Source organism: Gobius niger (genome assembly GCF_951799975.1).
Source record: "Gobius niger genome assembly, chromosome: 4".
Classification (NCBI taxonomy): Eukaryota; Metazoa; Chordata; class Actinopteri; order Gobiiformes; family Gobiidae; genus Gobius; species Gobius niger.
Window position 1 is genome coordinate 18,730,545 of NC_136855.1, and position 15,486 is coordinate 18,746,030.

Consider the following 15,486-nt stretch of genomic DNA (forward strand, 5'->3'; position numbering starts at 1 on the left):
AACATGTTTTTGTCAAGAGTTTATGCACTGACAACATATATATATAGTATATCAAAACTTAACAACTAGGCCTGAGTTGTTACACTTGCAGTCAATGCATGTAAAAATAGCCATCCATGTGGCATCAACCAATCAATATCCATGTTTACTTAATCCAAAGTTCATGTTTACCAGCCCCTAACAAATCTAATTACTACATGATGCATATTATATCTGACTACGTAACCAAAAACAGAAAGTTAGAATACAGGACAGACACATACCCTCAGGTCGTCACAATCAATACAAATAGTACAAAGTTGAGGTAATACAATATCATTTTTCTCTATATCTGACCCTCTACTACTACAATCTGTCCAATACTTGCCTAAACGAGGGCCGGAAGTATGTCTCTACTTCTTATTTTGGTAATGGGCCCCAACCACCATGTAGCTGTCTGGAGACATTTGAAGAGGGGCTGTCTTGGCCCTGTCCCGACACACTCTGACTTCAGACCTGCCCAGCGCCCCTCTACACGGGTCATGTTTCTGCAGGTAGCCCAGAAACGTCTCCCAGCCTCCTCCAACTCGCACCATCACGTGGCGCTCGTTCAGCATCTGTAAAGAAGGCAGGAGTCCATAGAAGATTTGCAAAAAGTGGGAAGCATCACATGAATTTATTATTATTATTTTTTTTTTCATAATCAAGAGCCTGTATTTAGTTTGCAAAGCATGTGTATGTGCACTTCATCAGACTTTTGAGAAAAGCATTTGCAGCTCCCATGAATGAAACATTTTTGTCCTTAGAGGGTAGTGCCAGAAGACGAAGGTTTGATGCCTGCCTTTGCTGCAAAGCATGAGTTCTATTATTTCTATCAAGCGACATTTGGTGATAATTACAACAAAAACGGCTAAACATGGACAATACTTGTAAAGTGACAATAGTTGGGAATGTACAAGCATCACACATTGCGTCATAGAGAATAGGCTCCCCACTACACAGTCATGTCATATTCACAAGATCTGCTAGCTTCGGTGCTAGCAGTGAAAGGCAAGTGCTTTCTTGGAACGCTTTGTCAAATACTCATTAAAACAAATGAAAAGAACACCTCATGGCACCAGCTGAGCACACATCAAGCACTAATCCTCACGTGAACACAGAGGCGCACGAACGCGCCGACAATGCCAGACAAAGACTTCAATTGTACGCTGACAAAGGGCTTAATAAGGGCCACTTTCCAAATACAAAATCCACTGTATGTTTATCTGGTAACAGTAGTCAGCAATAGAGCAATGTCTGCATCAACACATCAACAAATAAGCATGCAATATCCCTTCACAAAGGACACCCAACTGCTGCCATGGCAACCACAATATGAAAGCTTGAAATTGAGATGAGTTCAGCCCGGGCCCAGCAACTCCCAGCGGACATCTAAATTCCCCGAAGGCATTGCTAAGCTTGTGGTTGCCCCTGTCAGCGCCCGCCACACCCCCTTCTCCAGCCTTATCTCCAATAAACCCTTCATTACAGAGCCATTAAGGAAGTGATAATACAAGAATATGTGAGAGGTGCCACGTGTGCGGGACGTGGTACAGGGAGGGGGGGGTCAATCACTCATGGCTGGTGACAAAAGAGGAAACCCCATCTCAGCTGTCATCGGGCAGATTAAAATGTTAAGGCGGACAGAGGTCAAGACAGACATCCCGGGTACACCAGCCGCCTGTCAGACATGCCCTGAATATTAATTGGCGAATTCATTGTGAAAAAAATAACAAAAAATAAAGATGATTTAAATTTAACAAATGCCAGAGTTTATGAATATTTTTCATTTGGTAAAAAGGCAACTTAATTTTTAATCCAACACTGACATTTGACAAGTAGAATCAGATAGAATTTGGATATTGCAATACCCAAATGACTGCAGTCTTTGCGATGTGCTTCTTGCTTCTACTAAAATTGAGATTTTGATCGTGCAAACCTTGTGTACTACTGTGTTTAGTACAATTTAGTAAAGCTCTCAAAGTTTTCAAACCAAGAACCATCTGAAATCTGGTCTATGAAAGGACATTACTAGGTCAAAACACTGTGTGAATCTGCTCTAGCATTAAGTAAGTCTAAAATAACATGACTAAAGATGCTCCTAACACAGACTAACCCTAAAAAGGATGAAAACATGAATACATTTGCCTCCAAATCAAAACAGATTAGACCAGAAGAGGGAAATATTCAGCCCCCAGTCAGGAGTACATGTAATTCAGAAGGACCATTTACTGTGAATACAAGGCCTGTTTGTGAGTGCAGTAATCTCGATGAGCCATCTTCCTCCTCCAGACTGCCTTATTTGTGAGGAGCACGGCCCCTCCCCTAGAGCAAGTCTCCATAGGACTGTCCTACGTCTGCAGCCTATAAACAAAAGCCTGGATTCCCCTGTGTCCTCCCTGGAGCTCCCATTGATTCCAGCTCCAGTTTCTGTTTGAAAAATACTCGAGTGCACTATGAGCGGAGACGAGGCAGTTCAGGCAACGGCCAGTAGGGGACAGAGTTTAGCTGCAGCCACGAGTGACTCAACAGTGCAGCTTGCCAAACGTGCAGTAACAACAAAACCGCAACATCACATCACAACACAGAAAAAACAGCTGGGAGTTATCAGTGGGAAAATGCAGCAGTAAGCCTAACAAAGGGCTGCCTTGGCATTGTTACAGGAGCTTTAGAACAAGGCTCACACTTTTTTTTTGTATTTGTCAACATTTTTAAAAATAATATCCAATCATATATTAAGATTTCCATCAAAAGAGAGTTAATGATGGCACTTTGTAGCGATTTTTGTCAACTGGTATTCAAAGCTCGAAAATATCAAACACATTTTCAAGGTCTTTAACCTGACACACAAGTGATGAATGTTTTAAAGAACATATTTTGACATTTGAAAGCATTGTTCTACCCTTAAAGCAACGTTTAGCTCATCATGTTAAGCTCAGGACATGAAACTGTATGTTGCCCATTAGGCTCTGCTACTATTACCATTAGTGTGTGCACTATTGGGTTACAAAATAGCACTTCTTTCATCTCTGATACTGTTCTAAGACTTGATATATTTTAGAGCTATCTAATGTATGTCCATCTATTGACAGACCCCACCATACAATGCAGCAGCAGAGCATAATTGGGCACAAGAAGAAAGAAAAACCTTCCTCTTTTAAACACAAAGAATAGAGGTGCACTCCAGAGCTGGCATGATTGAATAGTGTGGAGTGGGTGGGGGGCATGAGGGGAGGGGTCGCCCTGCCTGGGTCACTCATTAACAAGCTGTCTTATTAAAAACCCCTGGCTAATGACTTCTGTGTAATCAATAGTTTCTGCTCTTTACAAAGGTTTGCACACACTGAAGAACACGTTTCCCTCCCGGCGACACACTTATGGGGCATGGTAGCATGAGGGTAGTTGTGTGCAACGAGGTAATGGGTGGAATTTAATAACTCTATAATATACAATGGGAGGTTTGCTTTGTACAGAGGTAGAGCAGAGGCAGTAAAAATATACAATATGCAATGGTATAATTGTTTAGGTTAAAGCTAAAATTCTAGAGAAAAAACTTTACATGTCCAAGTCTATTTTGGCTTTAACAACATGGGCTGTCTCTCTTGTGCTGTTCAGACATGCACTCCTATGTTACGAGCCTATTATGTTCACAGAAGCAGGTGTTATTTGACCTCAAACCAACCCCCTAAATAAGATGTCTGTCAGTCAGGTGAACAGAGGTGCGACTGTGTCGCAACATAACTGACAATGACACACAGATTACTAGTGAGAAAGTTAAAAATGTATTTCAATACAATTAATGTTTAATGGCTACAACTAGTATTTACCTAATAAACCTTTCTGTAACTAACTGAGTGACTAATCATTAAATTACATGATGTATATATGACACACTATCATTTTTTCACATGAACTGAATCTTCTCATGTTGAATCAGATCCAGTCCCAAAAGAGCTGCCATTTCCACCATTCTTATCTTTGTGAAAACCATCTTTACAGTGACATGTTTGTTTTGCCTTCAGGTCTGAACTATGAGTTGAAGGTCTCTGTACTGAATATAATCATTGTGAGCACGGTCTTATCCCGTCCATTGGTTGCCAAGCAACCCAGCCTCCCAGATGGCCATTTCTCGAGCCTTTGTATGACACATATGGGAGGTGCACGACTTAGGGAGGTAGAGAGGCACCAACCCATACGGCTCAAAGCAGCGCACTTGTTGCAGCCTCGACTAACAACAACCTGATGGTTTGATTAGTCTGATGAAATGTGTAATATGCAGCTGGTGTGTGATTAGATTAGAACATTAGATTAGGAGAAAGGGATATCTGTGTTAAGTTAAGAGAGCCAAATAGCAAAATGAAGGGACTGAGGACTGAAATTGCTTTACAGTGTCAAGATACTTACACGAATGTACAGAACTTTTTCTCCAATGCGATAACATCCTTTTGGCTGCTTCTCAACCGGAAACCGAGTGGGACATCTGCAGGGGGGGTCCTCCACAATGTTTCGAACCTACAAGTTAAAACAACCAAACGGTGGATTAAGTAAATGTACATGTTCACGTAACATTGATCTTAACCAGTAAGTTCATACTATATCATCTAGAAGGTTGGTGGTCGCGCTCCGTCTTTTTGTAGACTTGTTGGAGGTTCGTGGAGTAGTGGACGGAGTGACATTTGGTGTTGCAGGAGGAGACTTGATGGTCACTGCAGTAGAGACCCTGGGTACTGGGATCTGGCGTGGAGCTGGTGGAGCTGTTGCAGGCAGCAGGGGTGGTGTGGTTGTTGTGCTTAGAGGGATAAACTGTGGAGTTTGTGTTGAGCTAGACGTTGTAACAGGGCTAGGAGGTGGGAGAGGAGATACATGAGGGGGTGGGCTTGGAGGCTTGGGGACAGGAGCTGGTTCAGGTTCGGGCGGTCTGACGATGCTGAAGGACAAGGGCGCAGGGGGTGGAGAGGATGAGGTGGGAGGTGCAGGCGGAGGTGATGGTGAGGGCGGGAGTGGACTGAAAGATGGAGACAGGGCAAAGGACGGAGACCGAGGGGACAATGGAGATAAGCCAGCCTCCTCCCTCTCAATCTCTCGCTCCAACTTTACCAAACCTGGAGGCTCCACACCGTACCTGCAAGTCAAATTTCAGGGAAAATTACACCGGTGTCACATGTGAAAACAAGAGATATTTCGATGTGTAGTAGACTTTACCTGGCTACGATTCGTCCCAGCGCTATCAGACACAGACACACTTCGCGAGGCTGCTTGTGTAGGACTTCCACAGAACATGTGCAGTACAAACAAATAAGGGGGGGGTGTTGGTGAGACATGAAAAGTGAGTCAGCCTCAGAGAAAAAAAGATGTTTTCCGGAGATAAAAGTCTGTCTGCCTGAAAAGACGACACTGAATAAAGGGCAGGTTTCATGATGCGCTCTGTGGCTATTGTATATCTGTCTTTGAAGCTGAGATGAAACTTGTGTGGGCTCTGGGCGAACAGCTGAGGGCATAAGGGCGAGTGTCTGCTCTGCCTTCGGTCCGGTATCTAGGCATCAGCGCAGAGGCAGACACAGCACTCTCAACAACATCAAACAGGCTCAACTAGATATTAACAGCTGGGGTAGACATCATTCGCTCGGTTATAGAGTTTTCAGGGGGTTTAGCAGGTAATTTTATTAGTATAGAGACTATAATAAAAGCAAAAATTACACTCATTGTTTTATTAGTATTGCATGGCCCAGCTTTTCCCCAGGACCTATACTGCCAACTGTATTGTAACAATACAAGAACCACATGTAGAATACTCACCTCTGTGAGGCATTCTTCATGGCAGCACAGAAGAAGAGGAGAAATACAATTTAACTACACTTAAACTTTCTTGGGAAAGTTAAAGTCATTTCACTCAAGAAATTTTATTAAATACAAGCATTTGTTGCACTATCGGTCCAAAAAAGGGCTTGCCTCTCCTTAGATCTAACTCTGAGCGGACCAGTGTGTCTTGCTAAACATGCTGCACAGGGCCAAACATAAGGCTTAAAGGAGTAGGCCACCGTTTTTACATACCGAGATATGTTCTTACCTTAGCTTTGACGAGTTCTTTAGGACCTGTCTGATCTTCCCCCGTGCCTTCAATCACGTAAACACAGCGCAGACGGCGTTAGCATTTAGCCTCTCCCTCTCTCCACTATAGCTCCAAAACAGGTCAAGATAGAAGCTACCAAGCTCTTCCACGTTTTCCCTATTTAAATATGGTTACGTGAAGTGTTACACTACAAAGTATAATTACACAAAATTAAATAAAAGGGGGAACTATATTGTAAGGCGTAGTAATACCAGGAGTAGTTTGGCATCCGCACAGTAAAGTGAAGATTACTGCGCGGATTTCGAACTACTCCTGGTATTATTACGCCTTGCAATATAGTTCCCCCTTTTATCCGCTTAGAAAATCCACATTGTTTAATTTTGTGTATTATACTTTGTAGTGTAACACTTCACGTAACCATATTTAAATAGGGAAAACGTGGAAGAGCTTGGTAGCTTCTATCTTGACCTGTTTTGGAGCTATAGAGGAGAGAGGGAGAGGCTAAATGCTAACGCCGTCTGCGCTGTGTTTACGTGATTGAAGGCACAGGGGAAGATCAGACAGGTCCTAAAGAACTCGTCAAAGCTAAGGTAAGAACATATCTCAGTATGTAAAAACGGTGGCCTATTCCTTTAAATGCACAAGTTCCTACTCCAAAGGCTTTATTTTGATAATACTGCAAAAATAGTCCTGCCAATATCTAGCCTATCATTAGGAGCATTTCTGGCATGTATATTTCATTCATTTGGTGACTATTCTGGTGTCTGGCATGACTTTAAATACACTTTCATTGAGACAAAAAGGCAAAATAGTGGTGTGAAGTGTATTATGTAGTTCACAAGACTAAACTTACCCAAGTCCTCAGACTCAAACAGATGGGCTTCATCTACACCAATTTTCCGACACCAGTAGAGGAAGTTGGCTGTGTTGTCTCTGGCAAAAAATGATCCAGAGGTTGCGTCTGGTCTCCAGTGGATGACCCTTCGTATGAAGTGCTGCAGATGCAAGGGACATTCACAATCTATTTGTGCCATGGGAAACTGCATGATGACCCACAGACAGTATTCATAATAACACAAAGCATGTTCCATTTGAATGAATGTCGCAGATGCATCAGACACGACATGAACCCAAAGAGGCTTTGCAGAGGAACATGAAAGGATTTCAACAAAGCTCAAACCACTGTCCTCAGACCTTACCTGTTCAGTGGTGTGAACCTCTCCCGTCTCTGTAGACTCTCTCTGTGACGTCAATAGTCATGTTCTTTTAAAATTGTTAAGATCACACGCTTCACCTGCACTCCCCTCACTTAGATGAACTGCCTGAACTCATCCACCTCAAGTGACAAGTGACACATATACCAGTACTCAGACAAATAAAGCTGCCAAACAATTATATAGATTTAAGTTACATGAAATTACTATCTTACTTTGCTATTGTTTGCTTGCATCATCTTGTCTTGCAATGTGTGTCCAAGCTGACAGAGAATAACTCCATTATCCAGCCGATCCATCAGGCTGTCTGCTGTGAGGTCCACGCCTGCAGCATACAGAAATACACAAAAGAACCCAGGCAAAGTAGTTAATAAAATAATGCAATAGATGTAAGTTCTTGTTTTTTAATCACAATCTATTTAACATAACATATTGCATCATAGACTGTTAAGGTTATGTCCAGGAACTACTTGTATACAGTAGTCCCATCGAACAGATATTCACATATGAGGGCAATTTTTGGACAGATATTACAATTTTAAATTGTTTTGCAATACATGCTTTAAATCTAGAAGGACTATAAACTGTTAAAACTAATAATAGAATCACACGCATTTATGGGACAGATACTATCTACTACTGCTGTCAGACTGTACAATAAGACTGTAAAGTAACATGTGCAATAATCTCTGTATCAGCTGCACTTTATTAACTCTGAGTGATCTTCTTGAACGCCGACTGTAACAAGTGAATTTCTTCTTTGTGAGATCCATAAAGGTTTATCTTATCTTATCTCTTATGTTGTTTGCAAAGTTTATATTACCTAAATAATTGCAGCCTTTACTATTTGTTAAGTGTGACCTTTCAAATCGCAATTATATTTGCTTGCGCTAAATCTCACAGCCCCTGGTTAGAAAAATAAATTTGTTAAATAGTAAGGGAAGGAAAAGTGTCACCCACAGGTCTTTGTGAATACTGTACATGTAGAAGGTTTATAGATTGACAAAATGCCACACAAAGCCACAGGAATGTCTAAAAATGTCAAAACACCGTAGAAAAAAATGCTTTATGCAACCTTTCATTTCATATGTTAATTTTACAATGTGATTACTTGTAACATACATGATTCAATCTGAGCCACTGTTCAGACGGATTTGCAGCCTGTCTGGAATAATTGTGATTGTAAAACAAATGATCATCAGACAGAGAGCCAACGTCTAAAGGCTTGTCACTCTACACAGGTCTAGGCATGTAACCACCACTTAACTTTAACCTCGCAACGCAGTAAAGGGGGTAAAAACATCCCCTAAACATGAAGTCCCAAAAACGTATCCATGCATGGGACGTGCGTTTCAAAGCTCCGAGATAATAAGTAGGTTACTGTGCTTCTCTGTCTCATTTTACTGGAAGTTGCGGGAATAATAGCCCTGGTGTCTTTATTTACTTAAATGATACTAACTTAAAGCAGTGGTTCACCTTATGGTGTAGCTTTAGAACACACCGTCAACCTATGCTTTCAAGCCGAGATTCCAGTAACAACTTTAATTTAAACCGAATACAAAATCAGACGAAAAGGATTAGCTCGAGGTGCTCACTGGATCCTCAAACGTATGGTGCCAAATAGCTTTCAAAGAAAAGAAATCCGAGGCAGGAAAGAGGGCTGCCCTGATGAAGTCGAAATGCGCAGGCAACGGCGTTGAATAATTTTTTGGAAAAAGTCACCCAAAACACATAGTGTCGGAGATTTGTTCTTTATTCACTCTACACACGGTGGTGGTAGCTTCAGTTCCCCCTGGGGGAGACTGACAAAAGCGCTGTTGCAACTGCACACATCTGCGCCAACAGTCTCTCTGTCCACCACCATTCATTCACGCACACACATCATTCATCTCTATTGTACATGTTATTAGTGGTAGGGGAAACAGGAGTAACTGGAAAAGCATAGACCAGAAGTGCCTCAGATTTCTTTTCTTTCAAAAACTAATGAAAACATATTTTATGTATTATCAAAACACAGTAGGATGTGTCCTCTGAGTTCTGTTCATTCAAGCATTGACTATGTAAGACTGACTATCAAACACTATCAAAACAATCTCTCAAGAATCACTGACCCACTGAAAATGCCCCGGTGACCCACATTTGGGTCATGAGCCCATGAGCAGTAGCAACAGCTTAATATTGATTAATGATGATCCCAACAATAAGCAATTTGATAATGTTGGTAATAATTTGATCACGCACAGTTTGTAAAAGTCACTAGACTCACTATCAACAAACACAATACAAAAGAATACTTCACTGGAGGTCAGAGTAGCTCGTTCTGGCTCCAAATGAGGAACACAAACAATAGTTTGTAATTTGCTTGTGGTTTGTGTTTTTTTTCATCAGTGTGTAAAACACGTAAAGCAAGTGATTGTGGAGCTAGGTTCATGATAATAGTACAGTATATATTAAGTATAATTATTAAAACTCCTCACCCATGATGTTATTCAACCACAAGGCCAGATCCTCCTTCATGGGCAGCAGGCTGGCATCATGTCGAAAGGGGAGCCACTGGTTGAACTCCTGCGGGCTGATGAGACCTGGACCTGAGTGCTTGAATCTTTGGCCACTGACACAGTGCATTCCCAGTCCTGTCAGCTGCCTCGGGCTCTCTGCTCTGTCAAGACTGCAGCTTACTTCCACTTCACTCTCCATGATTCGGCTTCTGTGGAATCACAAATACAGAAGAAGAACTTTATATATACATAACGCCTTTCATGGACATAGTCACAAAGCGTTTTACATGACAATTGTACATTCACACCATACTCGGTGGTGTTCAGTTTCCCCTCACTCACTCACTCACTCACTCACTCACTCACTCACTCACTCACTCACTCACTCACTCACTCACTCACTCGCAGGCCTATTGTACATGTTTTTAGTGGTGGGGGGGAAACCTACACAGACACAGGGAGAACATGCAAACTCCACACACCGTTCAGGTGGGAATCAAACCTCTGCGTACCCAGAGGAAACCTGGCTGGTATTGAATGTGTTAGCTTTTTTTTAATTATTATTCTAGAAATATACTAAAAGATGCATATGATTTTTTTTTTTTTTTTTACAAGATGTTGGTAACAACTGAAGTAATCCATAGATGACAAAGCATAAAAATATGTACTATCCTAAGGAAAACACATGGAGTGGCAAAAAGGCACCATAAGTCATTATATCAGCTGAGACATGTCTCCATTGGTTACAGAGATTTCCAAATTTCAGAATGTTGAAATGATCTGGAAGTGTAAAGGATATAATTTCATTCAAGACACTATCTCATTCATTATGACTCCCCAGTCCCCAGTCGTGATAAGCTACTGTTGTTGCCACAAATGCCCTGGTAGACTGGGGTAAAGCCCTCAGACTATTAAGTACGTAGCACATTCGCTCCTAAGCAAGGTGGGTGAAATGTCTAGCTAAGTACGCAACGACATGCAAATTTTTTCTGATCCAAACGAGCTCAAAAGCCTCCCCACATGTCATAAAAGCACATTTCACACTTGCACTTCTGTGACTGTACCCCAAGTACAGCATCATTAATCACTGAGATTAGACTGACTGACTTGGAGGCTTGGGTTTAATAAGACTCGCAGTAACAGCCCAGAGCCGGTCTCCTGGTACCTGCATGGCTCATTTGTCCTGTTCCCAAAGCAGACTCCATCGTAAAGCCCTAGCCCCTTGTGGAGGCTTGCTTGTCTGTAATACGCTGCTTATCAACTAAAATGACAACATTAGGCCTGGCTCAATACTTGCACTGAGAAATAGGTACACAATACATTGCACCTGCCAGAAGCTTCACAGTTAAGGTTATGTCGAGGTGCTACTTTCAAAAGAGATTTACAGTTCCATATTTTCATGTGAATTGTAAATAATTTTAATTTTTTTTATTTGAGCTTTATTTAACCAGGGTTAAATAATCTCTTTTACAGGGGAGTATGTATTATTAGGGGTAGGGTAAAACAGAGTACCCAGAGGAAACCTATACAGACGCGGGGAAAACATGCAAACTCCACACAGAAAGGCCTCATCCAGGTGGGAATCAAACCTGGGACCTTCTAGCTTCCACCGTGACACCAACAAAAGATGTCGAAACCAGAGAAAATTGTTGGCCCAGTGGTGATACTGAATCCTCAGTCCTGCAGACTGTTGTTGTGTCCATGGCCTTGATGCCATGGAGGTGGGGGCAATGGAAGCGAGACCATTAACATTTAACATAGACTCTATGGTAAATATTAATGGTCTCAACTTATATAGCGCTTTCTACCTTCATTAGGCCCAACGTGCTTCACAGAAAGGAGACAGTCACCCATTCACACTCTCATTCATACGTACCATGGACGCAGACACTCCAGGCAAGGTGAGTGAAGTGTCTTGCCCCAGGGCAGCTGTGACTAAAATTGTAACTTACCATCTCGGAGTATGGAGAGAATGAATTTGCAATGTAAAGTTTCCAGAAAAGCTCTGATTAAAATGATAGTTATTATATTCAGCGGTTAATTCCTACAATCCATCTATCAGTCACTGTAATGGTGTACGAGACTCTCAGTGGACAGGGAAAGACTATTCTGTTTTTTTTGACTAAAGAGACATAACTCAACAACAATGACCTAGACAGTTTAATTCATCTCAGATCCATTAACCCATTCTCACACCTTTTCCGTTCTGCCATCAGGGGGAAGGACTTTGGAGTCCCAATCGAGGCCAGGTCCAACAGTCTGAAGGGCTGATACACCTGTCAACTGAACTCTCCCCTTCCTTCCCTCCCTCTGTTGCAGCTATTGTGTGCATATCATATATTTCAATATTGTTCTATGTATAAACATAGTGCTTTTCACAATATTCAATAACAGTTTAGTAATATGTTTCTCAAATTTGTCCAGCCCTACTAATTAATATATTGATGAGATACATAGTTGCTTCGTTTCGTTTTTTCTTTTTTCCTTTTACCGTTCCCACAAAAACTGTCTGCAGCAGCGGCTCTTCTATCACAATCAGCTGAAATTGCACCTGGTAAACAGATGTTTGGATCCACACTGGCAGCATCACAGCTGGTGTGTACAGTGCAGTTTTATACCGAGCCTGCTTTTCATGAACAACAGTAGATAATGAACAACGAGGCCATTATAAATCTCAAACAGCGTGAAGACAGAGGAAGTAAGACATACCACAGCACTAGGAAAGGAAACTTTTTGACCAATGATCATTACACAACCAAATTAATTCTAAGGTAAGCAAACTAAAACATGCAGGAGCGCTGCTTGGATATCCTTGTTTTTTTCAAAAATCTAACTTTGGTGCTCTTCAGTGCAGGGATCAGCAATTGACTTTAAAAAGATACAAAACTGAGGCACTCAAAGAAAAGGTGCTGGTAAAAGGCCTTTATTGCAGCTTTATTGAAATGCGTAGGCAATGTTTTAATCTAATGGCCACGCTGCAATAAAGGCCTTTACCAGCACCTAATTCTAAGGTAAGTTTAATCTTAACATACGTATGAGTTGAGATTATTTTCCAAATGAAAACAGAGCTAAAATAAAGTCGAAAATATAACTAAAATAAATGGCAGAGTAACAGTTTAAGAACTACTGTCTCACATCCTTTAATCTTTATAAACATTGGTTAAAGCTGTTTGTTAGTTGTTGTATGAAAGCTTTTATCAGGCGACAAGCTGCGAAGTAATTACAACTAGGCTCAAAATTTCAATTTCAATGGTCACAAAAGACAACAATTTGGTTGTACAATTTCCTTGGCAAACAACGACATATCATGTCTTCAAGGGCTTTATGTATAAAACTACTAACCCACATGTGTCAAACACCGGCCCGCAACTTGTAGAGCAAGTCTCTCGTCTAGCCCATTCCTGTTTGGAGTTATGATTTTTTTTTTAAGAAATAGCCAGAATGCTCATTCCAGCCCATCGGGGGCAGCAAAATAAAAAAAAAAAGGAAAAAAATCCACACGTGTCCAGCAGAAGGCACTGACATAAGAGATCAAGATACAAACCACATATTATAGCCATGTGGTAAATGGTCAGTCTGCCCCAGGGCGGTGATGGCTACAATAGTAGCTTACCATCACCAAGGTGGAGTGAATGAATAATGACTACAATGTAGCACTTTGAGAAACTTTCGACACAGGCTGGTAAAGCGCAATACAATTCATTTACTGAAAAAGAAAAAGTATTTGTATTTTGCTGTTTATGTTAAACATGTGGCCTGTGACCCACCGTGGGAGCTGAGTTTCGTCCCAAGACCCAAAATGAGTTTGACCCCCCATGTACTGACCCTTTAGTTTAGAGCTCTGCAATGATGTGACAAAATATGATCGGATCTGGGTCAGGTTTGAAGCCAGTGTGAATGTAGCACACATCTGTTTCTGGACCCAACAGTCGGGTCGTCGAAGCTCCATGTCCGACTTACGGGATGTTGGAAGAAGGGCCTTATACAAGATGGAGACAGCGACATGGGTTAAGGGGGGCTACTTGTCAAGTTTGAGGTGGGTTTACAGGTTGACCATCAGGACATGAGAGCCCCTGTTTCCAAAAAACATCCAGGTGTAATATTCACACCTCTGTTACAGGACGGCGCGGCGGGGAAGAAAAGCCAAAGGTCATGAGTATCCTCACTCCCAGACAGTAGCTGTCTTTATGTTGCAGCAAAGTGTACGGTCTGTCTGTAAACACACAGAGGAGCAGTCACAGGCCCATGCATGTATCTCTGGTTTCTCACCTCATTTACTTTAATGTCTACACACAGTCAGATTTGCTTCAGTGGTATTTCACAACCTTTAATTGTCAACCCAATAAACTGTAACATCTCCACATCTTGGAGATTATGGAGAACAGCTAAAAATTACAACCCAGCCGACCTGAAAAATGTGGGCACAAGTAGATTTCACGACTTGTGCAGTCGAGTTGTGTTTTGTGCAGTCTGCACGCATGGATGATGTGTTGACTTTTGAATGTGCAGTTCAACAGAAGTGAACTCTCAAGAGTATGTTATAACTGTGGTGTAACAGCTTCTAAATATATAAAACAATGGAAGGATTGAGCTGAACATTTGGAGCTTGTCTTTGCGCGACTGTCACCCTGTGGCTTTTCAACAGCTTCCTCCAGACAAAATAAACCTGGAATGAAAGGTTTATTACCTGCCGCTGTGACCACCTAAACAGAGCACACACTGCATTACAGAAGAAAGAAGAAAATATGCTGACCTTATTCTGAATGCATGATTGATTGTTGACTGAACTTAACAAAGAACACAAAAGTAGTCATAATGGGCCAATGATTCTTTTGTACGTACATTTTTGTTTTCTTATTTTTTATCGTCCATGATAGCTCAGACTGGAAACGCTTAATAAAAGTAGTCAAGGGACTTCCACAAAGCTGCAGCTGATAACTCCAATCCAAAGTTATCCAAGTTATTTGATAAGGCTATGTAATAAACACGCATCAAAGAATAATAACCGAATTTGAGTAAAAATGCAAATACGTACGGCGTTTGGCTCTCCCCAGGTTTTCTCCGACACGGGCTTCTTGTCCTCCAGAGCAGGAGCTACATCTCACTCTCAGCCAGATGTTCGTCCTGCTCAGGTTCGCCACATGGAGCTACTACAGCGCGCGCGCTGCCGTCTCTCCTAAATCAAAACTCTCCTGAGCTGTGCCCGGCCTGCAACTTTGTGGTGTCAGTTTACACTCCAGCAGCTTCGTGCACAGAGGAGACACACACTTTGTGCTGTTGTGTTGATGAGGTGAGGGGAAAATAAGGAACATTACGGCCTACATGAACAACTAAGACTTCAAAACTTGCATTGACTCCAGGAATTAAAATTGGCCTATTTGTGGTTTCCTAGCAACGCCATCCCATAACTGAAACAACTTTGTCCTGTTAGTATGTCTTCCTAAAAAGGATAAAAGAGTAATTAATACATTACAAAGACTTAGAAGCCATATGGGACACATCCAGTAAGTAACCAATATACTGTAATGGTAATGTGTGATTATGCTAGTACCTACCTCACATGTGCATAGCACTACACGCACGGATATGCTAATGCTAAATTAATACATGTAGTATGCATTTAAGACACATTTCGAAACGACTATGTGTGTGTTTGTTCATTGCCCCTGGTCATTAATGATTTATC

At 41.6% G+C, this 15,486-nt stretch overlaps 1 protein-coding gene across 1 annotated transcript; it reads right to left on the reverse strand.

Moving 5' to 3' along the window:
* Positions 1–287: 287 nt before the first annotated feature.
* On the reverse strand, positions 288–14,939 carry gas2b (growth arrest-specific 2b). The gene is made up of 8 exons (XM_079555829.1): positions 14,836–14,939; positions 9,780–10,009; positions 7,518–7,627; positions 6,942–7,083; positions 5,221–5,284; positions 4,612–5,140; positions 4,423–4,530; positions 288–596 (listed from the first exon to the last, which is right to left on the reverse strand). The coding sequence occupies exons 2-8, from the start codon at positions 9,997–9,999 to the stop codon at positions 393–395; spliced, it is 1,377 nt and encodes a 458-aa protein (XP_079411955.1). The 5' UTR covers positions 10,000–10,009; positions 14,836–14,939; the 3' UTR covers positions 288–392.
* Between the last annotated feature and the right edge of the window lie 547 nt (positions 14,940–15,486).

What these genes read in the sequence shown, in the direction of transcription:
- gas2b (XM_079555829.1), bottom strand. Translation starts at nt 9,999, where the DNA reads ATGGAGAGTGAAGTGGAAGTAAGCTGCAGTCTTGACAGAGCAGAGAGC. An exon ending in GTGGTTGAATAACATCATGG is followed by an intron (nt 7,628 to 9,779) that starts GTGAGGAGTTTT and finishes TGTATGCTGCAG; the next exon opens with GCGTGGACCTCACAGCAGAC. An exon ending in GTTTGAGTCTGAGGACTTGG is followed by an intron (nt 5,285 to 6,941) that starts GTAAGTTTAGTC and finishes GTTCTGTGGAAG; the next exon opens with TCCTACACAAGCAGCCTCGC.